Below are 17,379 nucleotides of genomic sequence, written 5' to 3' on the forward strand. Positions count from 1 at the left end.
AATCAATCTTAAAAATGTTCACATTATTTACAAAATTGTTATCGCGTCACTTTTAAGATCGGTCACCTTTTAACCGATCTTAAAATCTCAATTTTAAAACTAATTTTTACATTAGTGATAACTTAATATTTGAATAATAAATTTAATAGTAAGAATTATAGATTGTAAATGAAGATACTTTTACTATATTTTTTTAATTATATCTTTTATCACATCGGAGAAACAAAACTCAATATGTATAAATATTAACCTTGAAATGAATATTAACAATGCATGTACTATTAAATTTATCATTTATAATTTTGTCATTTATATTTTTATTTGTGTGTCAATTGGGTTGACCTAACTCATCAAAATGCCAACATGCTTTGGAGTAATAAAAATTCATATCGATTGGTCGATTAAAGTAAACTCAAACTTACATTTGTATAGCCTAAGCTAACTAGTTCATCGATTTCGACCACTTTTAACACCCATCAAAATTGGTCCTTGACTTGTTCACGATTTTGGAAGGAAGAAATTATGAGGCAGTTAAAGACCGTGAAACAATTAAGCTATTTATTTATTTTAATGTAGAAATAAAAATTAATAATATTTATTTTTTTTAATGTAGAAACTAATCACCATCTAATAATTTCTCCCCAATAGTGCAAGTGAAAATACAATTAATTATGATTATTTATATTTTTCTATTTCCATTATTGAATGTGTATATTATAAATAAAGAGTGGAGATCCTTTTCATGCATTTTCTTTATTTTCATACACAATCCAAGTTTAATTTTAATGATAACTAGATTACTTTAAGGAGTGCGATCCAATTTATAATCATCCCTTGTCTCTTTTCTTTGGGTCTACTTGTACATAAATTAATTTTTTTTATACATAAATAGATAAAGGGAGAAAAAACAAAAATAGACCCCAATTAAACCCTCAGATGGGGCAACCCAATAGAATTAACAAACAAAAGAGTGTCTAGAAAAGTATAGGCTCAACAGTCAAAACCTCGAACTCTCCTTAATGTGATGCTCTATGCTTTGCCAAAACATTTGCACACATATGTCCCTCTTTAAAAGTATGTGAGAGGAGCAAAAATTTAGACCATTTCTCAATTTGTGTATGTCATCCTCATCATGCAAAAGTCATGCTAATCTTCTATGTATTGTTCTAATCTTATCAGATGATCTTGAAAGTAATGTACATAAGTTATTTGGTTAACTAATGGAAAGGGGGGAAAAAGAAAAGTACCTTCTACACTTTATGTGGGAGGTCTTAAAGAAGAAAATGAAGCATGACCCTTGTTTTCATGTATACATCTTTGCACGGCATGCATTGATCATGATGCTACATCACATGCTTTGCTACTCTTGGCCAATTAGGATTCTCTGAGGTGAACAAGTTGACTCTCCAAGATTGACCTCTTTCCACTCTACCATGAGTTGCATTTATTCACTATCTTTTATTCACGACTATGGAGATGAAGTTGCATTTGAGTTTATTGAAAGGAAGATTAAGGGGATTGATACACCATAAAATATAATTACTTTGTTACTTTGAGTATTATAAGAGAAAAATCTTTACAGGCCCTATTTGAAAATTGAAGTAGTTAAGGTGTGCAATTTGTTAGAATCTAATTAAGGGACTCATGTCAATGGAATTTATAAGATATTGGATTCTCTTATTAAAATGGTTATTTATTTTAATCACGGGATGTACCCATATCAATTGTATTGATTGTGGTTAATCATATGAGATCTGTCACTTTAATTGTGTCTTTTATCTATTTATAAGCTTCAAATTTAAGATCTTGAATACATATTTTTATTAATTGAATAAAATTTATTAAAAATTATAAAATTATGAAATTGTATTTCAATAAAGTGTGAGATCTATCAAATTTTAACTAAATAATCAAATAAAATATGTTCAAAGAAGTGTAAAACATCAACAACTATTGATTTAAGTATTATAAATTTGTGCCTCTATATAATCAAATTTTTAAATCATAATTTTAAATATGAAATAGATTATATTAGAAAGAGAATACCCATATTATATGTACTTACAACTTTTAGAGATTAATTATTACTTTCCAACGATAAATATTTTATATCTATATCATAATTATTAAAAAGATTATAAAACGTATATTACTAACATTTTTCTTCATTAAAAAAGATACAAAATCACGAGGTAAAATGTGAGACAATTTTCGACAATGATCCCGATTCTATCACGATTACATCATCAATATATAGAGCCGATGCACAAGTTGTGGAATATTATTATACTTTTATTGAGTGATTTATTACTTAACTCTTTCCTCTTCCTTTGGCATGATTGTGCTTTGAGGAGAGAGAGAGAGAGAAAGAGGAAGCAGACATGCTTAATATACTGTGGGAATGCCAGCAATGGATCATTATAAAATTGAGTGAAATTAGTTTACGCTTTTCAACACCATGGAACTTTTTATTGGATATCACATACATTAGTGTAGTTAGCAAAGGCATCACTTTCTGCATTAGCCAATCAAACAAGATAACTTGCATTAATTTATAAGAGTTGCAATCTCAACAGCAATACATATCATTGATCCTTTAATATTTTTTTTATCGATGTTATATAAATCAAAAATCATTAAACCCATTTATATAGTAGATTAATTGTTTAATAATTGAACTAGAGGATCACTAGCTTGTTGAATTGGTGAAACTAATTTATATTAAAAAAATTAAAAATAATATCGTTATCATAATTTTTGATAAAAGAATTGGTAACATAGTTTGTGATTTGGATTGGGTCATCATCAGTTTTTGCAAAAATTGTCCGATTTGATTCAGTTTAATTACTTTTCCAATTTGATGAGTCAATCGTTTTGGTCAATCCACCAATTTTCGGTCTGCTTGGCTAATTCAATTCAATTAAAGAAACGATTTGTAAAAACATTAACAATGAGAGAGTAAATCTTTTAGGCATATATAATATAAAAATGTAATGAACAAAATAAAAGGAGAATGAACAAACATGATTCATTTTCTCTCTTTGTATGTATACAAAATAATAACATCATTATATTATTTATTTATTACTAGTGAGAAGAAAAGACTATGTGTCTCTGTTAGAAAATAGAGAATAATGAATCTCTCTCATGATATTTTGTGTGATTATTAAAAGTTATATGTAATTATTAAATAAATTGTAAAATACTTATTATATATTTTTTTAGTTCAAAAACTTAATTAAAAATTCTGAAAAATTTCAGGAATCAAATGACATATTAATTATATATATATATATATAATAAAAAAAACTTTTTAGTATATATATATATATATATATATATATATATACTTGTATGCTTAAATATATTTATTTTACTGACAAAGTTACATCCAACATTTTTATAAAAAAAATCTAAATTTTAAATTTTGTAATATGTTAATTAAATACAAAATTTATTTCCTAGACATGTTACCAAAAATATTTTATTATTTAGATTATTCTACCACATATATAATGCTTTTTATTTTGTGCATGTGAAAAATAAATATTTTTTATTATTAATTTTTTGGTTTTCGATCTGTAACGACCCGCCTGGCCGTCACACAGCAAACAACACTATACAGAATAGAACATACATATATAAAATAGAATATATACACATATGTCTAGCTTGGGGCTGAAAAGTAATACAAGATACAGCCAAAATACATTGCTACACTAAGTAGCCCAAAAACATCAAACACTAGCTTCATCTGCCAGCTGCAGATCTGCCTCAACACATCGACCTATCCCTGCTCTACTTCTATACACAGTATGATCATTGTAGTACGAACTACATGGAAATAACAAAGGTAAGCTAGTGAAAAGAATCAGCATATGTATATATAAATACATGAATTATAAACAGCTACAACTTATCAGCACATCAATCTAGTTCAGCAAGATTAGCACACAACACATCAATATACAGCTCACATCATTCAACAAAGAAACATTAAACAAACAATGTGTCGTCACGCAAATCAGCTCAGAGATCTCCTACAACAGCTCAGCCTTATGACCTACAACAGCTCAGCCTTACAGCCTATAACAGCTCAGCCTTACGGCCTACAACAGTTTATATCAGCATGCAACACAACACAGCATAGCAGGAATAACAGCATACAGCACAACTCAACTTTTACAACAATACAGCTTAAATATCATAATTCAGCATAAACATCTCATAGCACATCAAAATCATCACTCAGCTCAATAATATTCATCAATTTCAGCTTAAAACAACATATTAAAGAAACACACATTTGCGCCCGGCGCACTCATGGTTGCGCCCGGCGTGGCCCAACTAGAGAGCTCCAAGGCTCAAACGCGCTCGGCGCAATTCCAATTGCACCTGGCGTGCTAGGAGGCAGAGACTTCAAAGAGTCTCACACGCCCGACATGCTAAACTCGCTTTCGGCGCAGGGAAGGCAAAGACCTCCCCAAGGTCTCACGACCGGCACAATACCAATTGCGCTCGGCGCCACCCCTGGAAAAGACTCCCAAGGAGTCTCCACGCCTGGCGAGACATAGTCACGCCTGACGCCACACCAGAACCCCAAAAGGTGAGTCACTGACTGATAACTCGCCCAGCGTTGTCCAACCACGCTCGGCGTGAGCCATCTAGAGGCATCCATCCTCAAGCTCGCCCGACGCACACAACCTTGCACCTGGCGGGCTTGACCGATAGGGCCCTCTGATGGTCACGCACCCGACGCCAAGAACTGTGCCCGGTGTGCTACCAAGCAGCAACTCTCCAAGTTCAAAAATTTTCCCCAAACCTACAAAATTCCAACAGCCCAAGCACATGCAAACCATCAAAATAACCACATTTTCATCCAACAACATGAAAACCAAATCATTTCCAACATGCAACCATAAACACATCAAAATCCCCAAATTTTCACCAAAACCTCGAAACCCCGGAAAACACATTTTCTTCAAACACAGCCAATCAATCTTCAAGAAATCAACCACACATGAGTTTAGAACTCATTTCCAACCAATCTAGCAAAAACCTAGCTTCCCTTACATCGGTGAGAAGAAATTCGAGCTCCGGGACAGCAGGAAGAGAAGAAGAAGCTTGAACGGAAAAGAAGAACAAGCTTGAGGAAAGGCACACGGAAGAAGAGAATCGGCTCACTCTCAGCTAGCACCTACAGCCACCAAGCATCAGAGAATTGAGGCCAAAGGCAAAGAGAGAAAATCAAGCAAAGTGAGAGTGAATGGGGAAGAAGAAGAGAGTGAAGGAGAAAGTTGAGAGAGAAGAAGAAAATAGGAATGGGGTCTCACACGATCCATATGATATATCATGAAAATGAATTAAAATAATTTTGGTTTATATTTTCTATTATATCTCTATTATCAATAAATAATCTTTTATCCATTAATTATTTTCAATTTTATATTTTTAATATTTCATTTGTGTTTAAAATTACCCTTCAATATGATATTCATGTTTATTAATTTTCCATAAGTTTTTTTTGCATCTTTGGCTCTCGTACATCTTCTGGGTAGGGGAATATGTCTTGTACGTTGCAATTATCTCAAATACACGAATGAATAGATAAAGGCTCTCAACCAATGAAGACATTTATGTGTATATAAACATATGACCATCCTCTTGTTTGAACGATGTGGAACTTTGCTTGCATTTCAACAATGTGTGTATTGAGTTCAAATATAGGATTCTATTGTCAATAGACACGTACAATTGCTTTTAAAATATTAAAGACAATGAAACTTAAATGATAATATAAAAAAATTGTAATAATACTTGAAAGCTTTTTATTTTCACTATGTAATTGGTATAAAATATGTACAGACTAATGATAAAAAAAATTCAAATAACTTTTTTGAGAATTAGTATTCATCCTATACTCGGTCTATTATATATATATAGTTTTTTCTCTTTATTTTCAGATTTCATCCGTTTTTTTTAAGGGATTTCATCCGTTTTAATCACTATTATTTAATATAATTTTTAAATAAGTGCGGGCATGACATTGTTATAATTGGGTCTATTCATGATATAAAACAATCTTGTTTCAAGTTTACGAAAAAAAAAATAGCATGTTGTTGGTTCAAACGATATTGTCAATAATATCATAGAGTAATATCCATGAATTTGAAAAGGAATGTCATCTTTTCTTATAATTTAACACACTACGAATTTCTTTTGTTTTCACTTCTCATCATTAATTAAAAAAAAAACACCAAGATCTTCAATATTACAATACTGTTAAAACTTAAGATATTTTCAAGATACAATAACTATTTCTTATATTACATTGTCATCAAATAAAAAAAAATCACCATATATATATATATATATATATATATGTATATATATATATTAAATTTTACAAAACAAGACATAAAATTTATACTTATTATGACTTTTAGTGATCGATAATGTAAAAATATTTTATATTAAGAATGCATGAAGATTAAACTTATATTTTTCAATCTATCCTTATTCAAAGTTTTCAACTTTTAGGATTCAAATATATATATATATATATATATATAACTGAATACAATTTCATATATGTTTTGAGAATTGTTCAAATGGAATTTCAATAAAAGAAGTAAATTAAATTGATTGAATTAGTATAGAAAATAATCGATACAATTTTTTATAGTTAAATATGTAATCTTCTACCAAAATATATTTTTATTAAAATTATACATTTATTAATTCTGCCCTAGAAACAGTATATTATTGTGAGTGTCAGGGTGGAATAGTGATTTTGAGTGTCTCTTTCCAATTATATAACACATCTACGTACTCATAACTTGAACTCTAAGTCCACTAATTATCATACGTCTATTAATGAAATTTAATGTGCAGTTGGTTGGACCAAAATGACATTAATAAGTTTAGTTGTTTCAGAACTTCTTGACCCTATAGTCATATGCGGCAATATTTGACTTAACATTTGTATATTTAAAAATTATTTTGAAGTTTAAATTTAAAATAAATATTACTTCAAAAATAAAGAGTAATTGTTCCTAAAACTTCTTGTAGCTAATCTACGTACATAAAGGCTAAAGCTTCCATCAAAAGAATTCAAACAAATGTGCTACTTCCTAACCTAACTCCATATCACTTCGATGGAAAGGGTAATAAATTCCATTTCTTCCTAAATAAATCAACTTCACTCTTTTTTTTTTAAGACCAACTTCACTCTATTTTGTAATTAGAATTTAATTAAAAATTGATTAGATATTTTTTAAACTATTCATCTAAATATAATTTAATTAGTATTTTTAAATTATGCATTCAAATTGATTAAAAGAAAAATGAATATTAATTGGAAGAGAGAAATAATATAAAACATGCATTCCAATTGATTCCAATTGATTTTAAGATATATGAGTACTAATAATTATGAAAGAAAAATAAGAGTAGTTTTAGAAAGAAAAAAAAATATATAAATAAGACAAATTTATTGCAACTAAATTAATTACGGTTTCTGTTCTTGTTCTTATATATAAGATCAAATATCTAATTTATCAAGATTTAGAAAGAAAAAAAAAGTTAATTTAATTGATAATAATAAATTTATTCTATTTATATATTTTTTTTAAAACTACTATTATACTACTTTTCTATCTTACTTAATATTCATTAGTTACATCTCTTAACTAATTATGACGGGTGTTTTATACTAATTCTTTTTTATAATTAATATTGCTTATGCTCCTAACTAATTAAAATACATATATTTTAGAGAGTTTGTTGAGTAAATATATTTTAATTAGTGATATATCTTAGTGTAAAACTAACTATACATATCAAACACTACGATTTGAATCTTATATAAAGGAACAAATAAGTATTAAAAATAAAAATGAAAATAGTATTTTTCATAATTTTGGTGAATTAAGTAATTAGGTCTTATTTATAGAAACAAACATAGTAGTTTGTAACTTCGTTTTCTTATATGTTACCATAGTCATTTTTTCATATATATTTTTTTGAAAAAATTGTTTAATTTTTATAACCTGTTTAATTAAACATGTTTATTCAAAAAAAATTTCCTTTTAAGAAAAAAGTCGGAGTGAAACACTGCTTAAACGTAGGTAAAGTTTAATGTATTAACCAGAATCAGTAACCAATGCAACCTCCTTAGAGTGTGTCGGTGTAGAAAATGAAGGCCAATTAGTGGTGCCATGCACCAAAATAGGAACAAGAATCAAAGTAGCATGTTGTAACAAGCAATGTACATCTGTTCAACAGTGTTTGACTTGATCCAAAGGAAGTTATACAAATTCGGAGTGCCATGCGTCTGTCAAACATTTGGCATATTCTCATCCAACATTGTTCACTAACACTGCCACATGAACCATCAACACTTTCTTGTTTTCACATACGCACATGCATATCCATGTAAATTAATTTAGGTCATGAAATGAGTGCTGCAACGTTGTCTCTGCTCTATGTCTTCAACTCATATAGTGATGATAATTAGTAACAAAAAATACCGTGGGCCGAAACAGGGAAATGAAATGATTCCAATCCTTTGATTCTTTTATTTTTTCCACTGTTCAATTAACATTTAGCATTTAGATAAAGACCAGCACATACTTTACAAGTTCAGATTTTCAAAATTTTATCTCTATTATACATAGATAGAAATCTTGGATAATGATAAATTAATTTGGTAAGATCACAATTCGGGAATATAATTATTATTAAAAAGAATATATTCTCATATGAGTAAGTCATCAAATAGACCTCACGGGAATGAGCATAATCAATCCAGTAAAAGATGATATGCATAGTATATAAATATGTTAAAATCCATATTCCATGCGTCTCTTCCAAATATTTTATTAACTACCAAAATATGGGATATAACTCCATATTTAACACCCAATAAAAAGAATTTGGTTTAGAATTGTTAATTACAAAATCATGGTTAAAATTATAATAAAGTAGAATTTTTTTTTTCTGACACAGATATTTTCAGCACATTAGATCAGATCACTATATTATTTGTTGTTGTTACTCTAAAGAATCATTGCACACGGTTAAGATTGAATACGAAATTTTCACTTGTTTTATAATTATGTGAAAATAAATATATATATATAAAAAAAAAAAGATGATGAAGATGACCACAAAGAGTGTGGAAAAATATAGGGAAGAAAGAGGGTATATTAAAAGCAGAATGGTAGAATGAATAAAATCGAATAAATGCGATTAAATGTATCGTTTTCAACAATGGGGGGAGTGAAGGAGCTGAAACAATAACGGTTGGAGATTCTGACCTTTCACTTGTGTGAGCTTAGAAGCAAGACAATTTAAGGCATTGTTTGGGTGTTTCGGATTTTGGTTTGCCATATCTGGTACACCCCGCACGCCTAGAGATCCTCAAACGCCCTTAAATCTTGGCCGTCCAAACAACCACCGAACTGTGCTCAACCGAGTACACGTGCTTCCTATCATTCCTTGCCCCCTATGCTCTTTTTTTTTTTTTTTTTTTTTTTAATAATTAAAACTACCCTTTTACTCTATTTTATTTTTCATCCATGCATGGAATTCTCCTCCAACTACAACGCCACCAACAAGAGAGAACCAAGAAGATATATAGAGAGAGAGAGAAAAAAAAAATAGTCATGGTTAGTGCTTCTTCTTCTTCTTCTTCAGTACTAGCAATGAAAACAACAACCCATCTCTAAAAATTCGATTTTTTTGATTCCCATTAATTTTGTTTGCTTGGGAAACGCGAATTAAGGGGTCTCTTGTTGTGTTGTTGTGCCTTTTCTTTGTGGGTCTGATCTTTGTTGTACTTATGGAACTGTCACATCTGAATGCTTTGATTCTCCTCTGATCATCACCTGGTTAAAAAGCAAGAAGCTTCGTGATCTGTTTTTCTGAACTTGATCTGAATTTGTCCCTTCCCTCATAACTCACTTCTCTCTCTCTCTTCAACCGTTTGTGTCTTCACATGATCATGGAATGTGCATAGCGGATTTTGAGGTAAGTGTCAAAAAGTTTTGCTTTGCTGATCTTGTGTTTGTTTTGTCGCGTGGGTTATATATAATATTCGGATCGGTTTCATTATTCATTGCTAGTACTACTTCTACTACTAATGATGTCGTATGAGGAGAGGAAGTTTGTGTGCAAGTATTGCAGCAAGAGGTTCCCTTGTGGAAAGTCTCTTGGAGGCCACATCAGGACTCACATGATGAGTGAGCACTCTCATTCTCATTCTCGTTCGGTTCAAGGCAATGAAAAGAAGAACAATGTTGGTGGTGCCATGTTCAGGTTTGATGGTGGGAGAAAGAGGAAGAGGGATTTGGGGTCTGAACTTGATGGTGGTGGGAGCAGTAACAACAACATCATTTATGGCCTCAGAGAGAATCCCAAGAAGACCACGAGGTTTGTGCATTCCAATGCCACTTTGCAGCAGCAGCAACAGCTTGACAAGTTCTGCAAAGAATGTGGAAAAGGGTTTCCATCATTGAAGGCTCTTTGCGGTCACATGGCTTGTCACTCTGAAAAGGACAAGAACCGGTTTGAGGGGTTTACTGAGAAGCAGAAATTGGTTATGGATAGTCAATCTGATACCGAAACTTCTGCTCCAAGGAGGTCCAGGAGAATGAGGTTCAAGACCCTTAGCAACAGCAACAACAATAACAACCAGTCTCAATCTTCTTCTGTGTCAGAGGTTGAGCAGGAGCAGGAAGAGGTGGCTAGGTGTTTGATGATGTTGTATAAGGATTCTTGCCATAAGGGTCGTTTTGCTTTGGTCACAGAGTCTTCTGATAACAACTCGGTTGTTCTGGAGGCTAAGTCATCTTCTCTTGAAACCAAGGTTACTATGATGATGAATAGTACTGGTAATGGTAAGAATTCTATGTCTAGTGCTTATGAGTTTGTGGAAGAGAAAAAGAAGCTGGAGCTGGAGGTGGATCACAAGTACAAGCACGAGGACATGAAGTTTAAGTCTGCTGAGATTTGCTATGATTCTGATAATTCAGATTCTGGGTACTTTAGATATGGTCCTAAGAAGGTTGACTCGGATGATTCAAATGATGGGTTTTTCAGGAATGAGGTTAAGTCTTCCAAAGTGGGGTACTTGTCTGGGTTTGAGGAGTATGATGTTGAATCCAGGAAGGTGCTGAGCAGAGGAAGAAGCAGGAGCACTGAATTCAAGAAATTTGCTTTGGAGGATTGGGAGAATGATGGAGAAGATGTTGCTGCAGCAAGGAAATTTGGTTCAAAGAAGTTCAAGAAATCCAACTATGATCAAAATTTAGGTGGGGTTTCTAGCAGGAAGATGGGGAATGGTTATACGAATGGTGGGAACAACAAGTATGAGTGCTTGACTAGTGAAAGGGACAATGGTTCTGATGATTCAGCTTATGAGAGTGATGAGAGCAGCACAGACACTGATTCTTATCCTGCTCCAAAGGCTCACAACAGGAACATTAGTGGTCAAAAGGGGAAGAAGAAGTTGAAGACAAAGAAAAGCAAGGCACATGAGTGCCCAATTTGCAACAAGATTTTCAGGTCAGGCCAAGCCTTGGGGGGTCACAAAAGATCCCATTTTGTTGGAGGCTCTGAGGAGAACGCACTGGTGATAAGGCCAGGTGCTCCTAATGTTCCTTGCCTCATTGATCTCAATCTACCAGCACCTGTTGATGAATAGGGAAAATTGGAGCCTTTGCATCATCTTCTGTTGAGGTAGCTCAATGTCTGGAATTCTGAAAATGTCTTGTCTTTATCCCATATGATGAAAGCAATGACAATGTATAGACAAGTTGGTAATTGATTTTTGTTCCTAAGGCCTTAGATCCATTATTTGGCAGGAGGTAGTCTTTCTTTTCATGTTTATGGAGCAGCAGCATGAGAATTTACTAGTTTCTCAACTGATTTTTTCTTTCTTATTTTTTTTTACTTGCTTTATCAGGTACAACTATAATCTTGGAATCATGTTCTTTTCCTTGCAAATGTTAGTTGGTTCAATGAATTTTTGTCTTCTAATGTTGGGGTCTTCCAATTTTTCATCCTCCTATGGAATGTACTGAAACAAAAAAATAGGTAATTCATTTTGAACCAAGGGTACTCCAATTCTTGGTTCCTATTTGCAATCTGTGACTTGTCTTTTTGGGGGGCATGATTGAGGAGCAAGGATCCTAGTTTTCTCTCTCCAACTGTGACCAAAACTTGCTTTTTAGCTATGTGTTGTTCTTAAGAAAGATCAGGGACCAACACCTTTAATGTTTATCAAAGTGGTTGAAAATGAAAAATTGTCCTTGGTGAAGCATTCCCAAGGCTAATGGTTTTCTTAAAAGTTAAATAAAAACAATTTTAATTTTTAAACACAGGAACGTCTCGTGCACAAGTAGTTACTTTTGCATAGAATTGAGCACTGTGGTCAACCCGTTATGTCCGTGATATGTGCGGCGTTTTGGAAGGTGAAGTCGTAAGGGGAGGCTAAGTAGTTTTCTCACCAAATTTTTTGTTTAACTAGTCCTATTCCTTAGCCAAAGAAAAAGATCAAGTGGTTGTTGTTGGATCATTCTTTAGGTTGAAGATTTGACTAGGAATAATTACTTTGTAGAACTGTGAGGAAACAAAACAAGCTTCTTTATTATTCAAGATCAAAATTTGTGGGTTGAGGTGGTTGTAAGGTCGCCTACTAGTTAAAGGTAGTAAAGCATATAATTGCTCCATGTACACCTTTCTAACACATGTATCTTAATGGCATGAGAATTTGTATGCCTTTTTCGTCATGCCGGTTCCTTTATATTTTGTTGCCTATGTTTTCAATTCTTTTAGTCTTGGGGCGTATGGGAGGACCACTTTGTATTTTACTAGCTCTTGGTCACATGTGGGCTCAATAAGGTAGAATCCATAGGCACTCAAGAAGAATCAAACCCGTATATCAACAGAATTATATGCTCCTATGGTATGTGGAATCATTGCGGGGGAATGAACCACACAAGGGGTGCCTTAATTTGTGCAAATAGATTGATGAGTAATTTAGAGACGGCCTATGATTTCTTATACTATTTTGGTTTCACACAAACAACCATGTTCTAAATTCAATCAGATACTAAATGTTAACACTTTGTTTGATTGTTCATCACATTGAGGAGACTAAACTAGCCTTTTTCACTAGACCCAACTCCCGTAATTAAAATATCCAATTAAATGAGGAATCAAGGAAATAAATTTCATAGAAATTTTTACATGGGTACATTTTGGGTGGTATAAACATTAGTCTATTTTTGTGGGTAGTTTGAAATAAAAAACGGGGAAAAGAAGATAAAAATAAAAGGGTACATAGACGTCACAAGTATTGCTTTGTGAAATTGGAAGTGAAAATCATCAATGCTTAATTCAATATGTAGGTCATCACAGTGACTCTGAGTCATCATGGTTAGTGAACAAGGACAAGTGTTGTCTCTATTACTCATAAAAGTAAATGCTAAACAACCAACTTTTCTGACTTAGTTCTTGTTAAGACAAAAATGTGTACAGTGAATGTTGAGATTGCTCTGGCCGGCCCCTTCAAGAGGGGAATCACAAATTCACAAATCAGAAAGACAAATTGCTTTGGCAATTAATTGACTCAAGTTATCAACAGTGTGGTTTGGATTTGGGATCACAACAACTGATTCTCTCTTATTGGAACATTTTTGAGTGCTGATATAAGGTGAGTGGAGCATGTGTGAGTACCCCATTTGTAGAAAAAAGCATTATCTCAATGTTAATGTCTCATGGAAGAAAAAGTCACAAGGGATATTCTTGCTTTTCAGGATGCAGATAAGGTGTGAGTATACAAGGAATGTGTGTGTTTCCATTTTTATTATTTTTCTTTCATTTTCACTGTCAACCTTTTCCAACAAGCCTTGGTCTATATGTTAATTGTGGAAGGAAGAATATTGTCCTTGGTGTTATCAAAGCATGCTCACTGGTTTCTGAATAATGCTCCTTTAACAGTGTCGGAATTAGGTGTTTATATATACATCATGGAGATAGCAGAAAAAAGTTTGAGGAATTTTAATTAATAAAGGAGCAACTATCATTTTTTTTTTATACTTTTAATCTTTAATGTTACACTTTACTCCAACTAACATAGAGATAGAACCAAGATTTGTTTTTTTTTTTTTCTATAAAAATTAATTTGATTAACAAAAAAAATTTATAATAACTCACGCACACTATTTAATCAAAGCTAGATCTCTTGATGGAGTCCAACTTTTTTGTACTGGGGCTAGAGTGAAATATTACAAACTTATATTTTAAGAAAAAAGATTATTCAACATAAAACTATATGTTCTTTTATAATACTAAATTTATTTCTTCTTGAATCAACGTTGAATTGTTTAATAGTTTTCTCTCAATGCATACAACTAATTAAACCATTTTTAAGGAAGTCATTTTTTAATATGTTGCGAAGCTAAGTCTTGACAATTTTTAATATGATGCTGCAAGGTGTATCATTCAAGTGCATACTTTGGTCGTGGATTACTACAAGTACTTGAGAATTGTTTTTCTTTAAAAGAAGTATTCAAAAAGTTTTTAAAAGTTTTTCAACCGTGAATTAAAAGTTATTTGAGCCAAGCTTGACAAGTTAGGAGATCTTAGGAAGTTCTAAAACAAACAGAATATGGAGTCTTGTATTTGGTGTTCATCAAAACTTTATCATTAAGGTCGTTTTCATTTACATACTCCTTCTTTAATGGTATTAATACATTGGTTCAATTTTACATGATCAATTTGAGAATTAACATAAATCAATTAAATTAGTTTTTTTTTAATTTTTCATCTTCAACTACAACTGGATCTAAACAAAGGGATGATAAATAAACTTTTATGAGTAATGCTCGAGTTAGTTTTGACTTTAATGAAAAATATCTATTTTGATAGAGGATGAGTACAAGTAACATTTGATTTATTAAATTAGAGACGAGGATAGGGATAGATAATACTTACATGTCCCGTACCTGTCCTCATCCTTGCAAAGTTTAATAATATGTGATTATTTACTTTATTTTATAATTTACTTAAGATTTATGTAATTTTTATTTTATTTTGAATTTATGTTAGATGAAACTTAATTAACATAATTTTGTAATCGTTATTCTATGTTGACATTTTTATTTTTTAGATTTTTTTACAAAATAAGTATTTAATTAATTTTTTGGTGGATACGAGGTAGATACTAGTATACTCGATAGTTGGTAGAAAAGAAAATGAGACAGGAATTTCATACACATTGAATATCAGAGACAAGAATTGGTATATAATAAGAACTTGAAAACAAAGACATAGATATTGTATCCCGCATGTGTCCCACCCTCTTAGATTAATATAAAATTTTGTATATATGATCTAAGAGATATAAACTTTAAATCTAACGGTTGGATTTACAAAATTCATAATTAATATAAATTATTGAGCGATATAATACTTAGTAAAAGTTACACCAGTGTAATTATAACCCTTACATCGGTGTAACTTTTACTAAGTGTTACACCGCTTAATAACTTTATATTAAATGTGAATTTTGAAAATTCAACCGTTAGATTGAAAATCCATATCTCTTAGATCATATATGCCAAATTTTATATTAATCTAAGATGATTTGATACTTCATTCTCATAAAACAAAATTGACGTAATATATACATTTCAAAATATACTAAAATATGAACACTTTGATTACCTTCAAGTTGTTGTTCAATTTTAACAAAATTTGACATATATGATCTAAAAGATATGAACTTTCAATCTAACGGTTGAATTTTTAAAATTCACATTTAATATAAAGTTATTAAACGGTGTAACACTTAGTAAAAGTTACACTGGTATCGTTTGAACCCTCCTATATATATATATATATATATACCCACCCCTATCTAAATGTATGCTCCCATAAATATCTTGTCCTTTAAAACATAAAAATATGCAAATAAGGTAGTACAACATCTAAATGTTGTCTCATGATCAATGTATGATCGTAGTAATCTTGCATCACAATACTAGTGCCTTTAATAAGCTGGTAAAACCATGCACAAAATTTCCCACAATCACAAGACTATTAAACTGGAGGAGCGTAGAAAAATTGAAAGAAAAAAAAATGATCGAAACAGACACAACACAAATCAAAGACATTGAATAACAACATGGATAGACATGACACAAAATGCACTTCATATACACAGTACAAGATGAGAGTTAAAGAAAAACAATTAAAAAAAGAAAAAAGCTAGAACCTAAGTTATTATTTTTTAAATATGAAGGTACCTAATGATATTAAAAAATTTGTAACATTAGAAATTTTTAACAAATATTTGGAGAAAAAATAAAGTCAACAAGATATTTTTTATGTGAAACCTATATAACTAACTAAATAAATAAAATAAAATTATTTTGGGATACCGGCTTTCTTTTCTCCATTTTCTCCCATCTTTCCCGCAAACAATTTACTTAACCAAAAATAATATTAATTTATTATTTTGTTTGAATAAATTTTTAGGTAGATCTTTTAATTGTTTTAAAAAAAAATTAATTAGATCACCAAATTAAAAGAGAATTGTTAATTGGGCCATTTTTTTTTAATATTTTTTTATAATTTAATTCTTACGATTAAAAGTTTATTTATAATTATTGAAATTAGAAAAAATATTTTATATATCTTCACACTAAACGTTTATATTAGATTATTATTTTATATCACCATTTATATATATTAAGACTCAATCTCTACCTGTTAAAATTTTAGTAGTTTAATTTCTAATCTAAAATTTGTCTAATTTTTCTATCCATAAATGTAGTTTCCAAAATTGTTTTCAACCATTGAATTGATTGTTTAGTTATTAGGTTATAAAAAATATTTTATCAAATTTCATAGATTATAAATAGATCATTAAATTTTGGGACTAAATTATAAAATTATATAAATAAAAAAAATGAAATTCTTAGTTGAATTTTTAAAATTTAAACACTAATAAAAATTTTCAAAAAAAAATTAACAAATATATTAAATTACTTTTTATATAAAATTAATGTTATTAATTTCATTTTTATTTAATAAGGTTTTTCCTACAATCTCGTAGATTTTAACTTACAAACAAAACTATTTAAATAAAAGTACACACACATCTCAAAGCTAATGTGATTATGACAATGAACATTATAATATTTTGAAATAGAAGGAGAGACATATATACAATGTAGTTTTCTTTTGACCAAATCGTATGCAACGGCAAGCATGTGGGCCTAAAGAGGTCCATTAAAAAGTGGGCTCAGAAATTGGTGATATTGTTGAAGGATGAATAAATTAAGGTTAATGATATATGCACCTCCT

The 17,379-nt window shown here is 30.8% G+C and overlaps 1 protein-coding gene and 1 non-coding gene across 3 annotated transcripts; one reads left to right on the forward strand and one right to left on the reverse strand.

Moving 5' to 3' along the window:
* Nucleotides 1-1,089: 1,089 nt before the first annotated feature.
* On the reverse strand, nucleotides 1,090-1,197 carry LOC114915250 (U6 spliceosomal RNA). The gene has a single exon (XR_003803197.1). It is a non-coding gene; the product is annotated as a U6 spliceosomal RNA (small nuclear RNA).
* An 8,314-nt stretch (nucleotides 1,198-9,511) lies between these two features.
* Nucleotides 9,512-12,042, forward strand: LOC109790543 (uncharacterized). 2 transcript variants are annotated; one of them, XR_002238945.3, is made up of 2 exons: nucleotides 9,512-11,870; nucleotides 11,969-12,042. XR_002238945.3 is itself a non-coding variant. In XM_020349728.3 (2 exons), the coding sequence occupies exon 2, from the start codon at nucleotides 10,145-10,147 to the stop codon at nucleotides 11,705-11,707; it is 1,563 nt and encodes a 520-aa protein (XP_020205317.1). In that variant the 5' UTR covers nucleotides 9,512-10,032; nucleotides 10,128-10,144; the 3' UTR covers nucleotides 11,708-12,042. The 2 variants fall into 2 exon arrangements, 1 of the variants encoding a protein (XP_020205317.1); XM_020349728.3 differs by having other exon boundaries at nucleotides 9,512-10,032; nucleotides 10,128-12,042.
* The last annotated feature ends 5,337 nt before the right edge of the window (nucleotides 12,043-17,379 follow it).

Source organism: Cajanus cajan, chromosome 11, assembly GCF_000230855.2.
Source record: "Cajanus cajan strain Asha chromosome 11, NIPB_CcT2T_4, whole genome shotgun sequence".
In the NCBI taxonomy this organism is placed as follows: domain Eukaryota; kingdom Viridiplantae; phylum Streptophyta; class Magnoliopsida; order Fabales; family Fabaceae; genus Cajanus; species Cajanus cajan.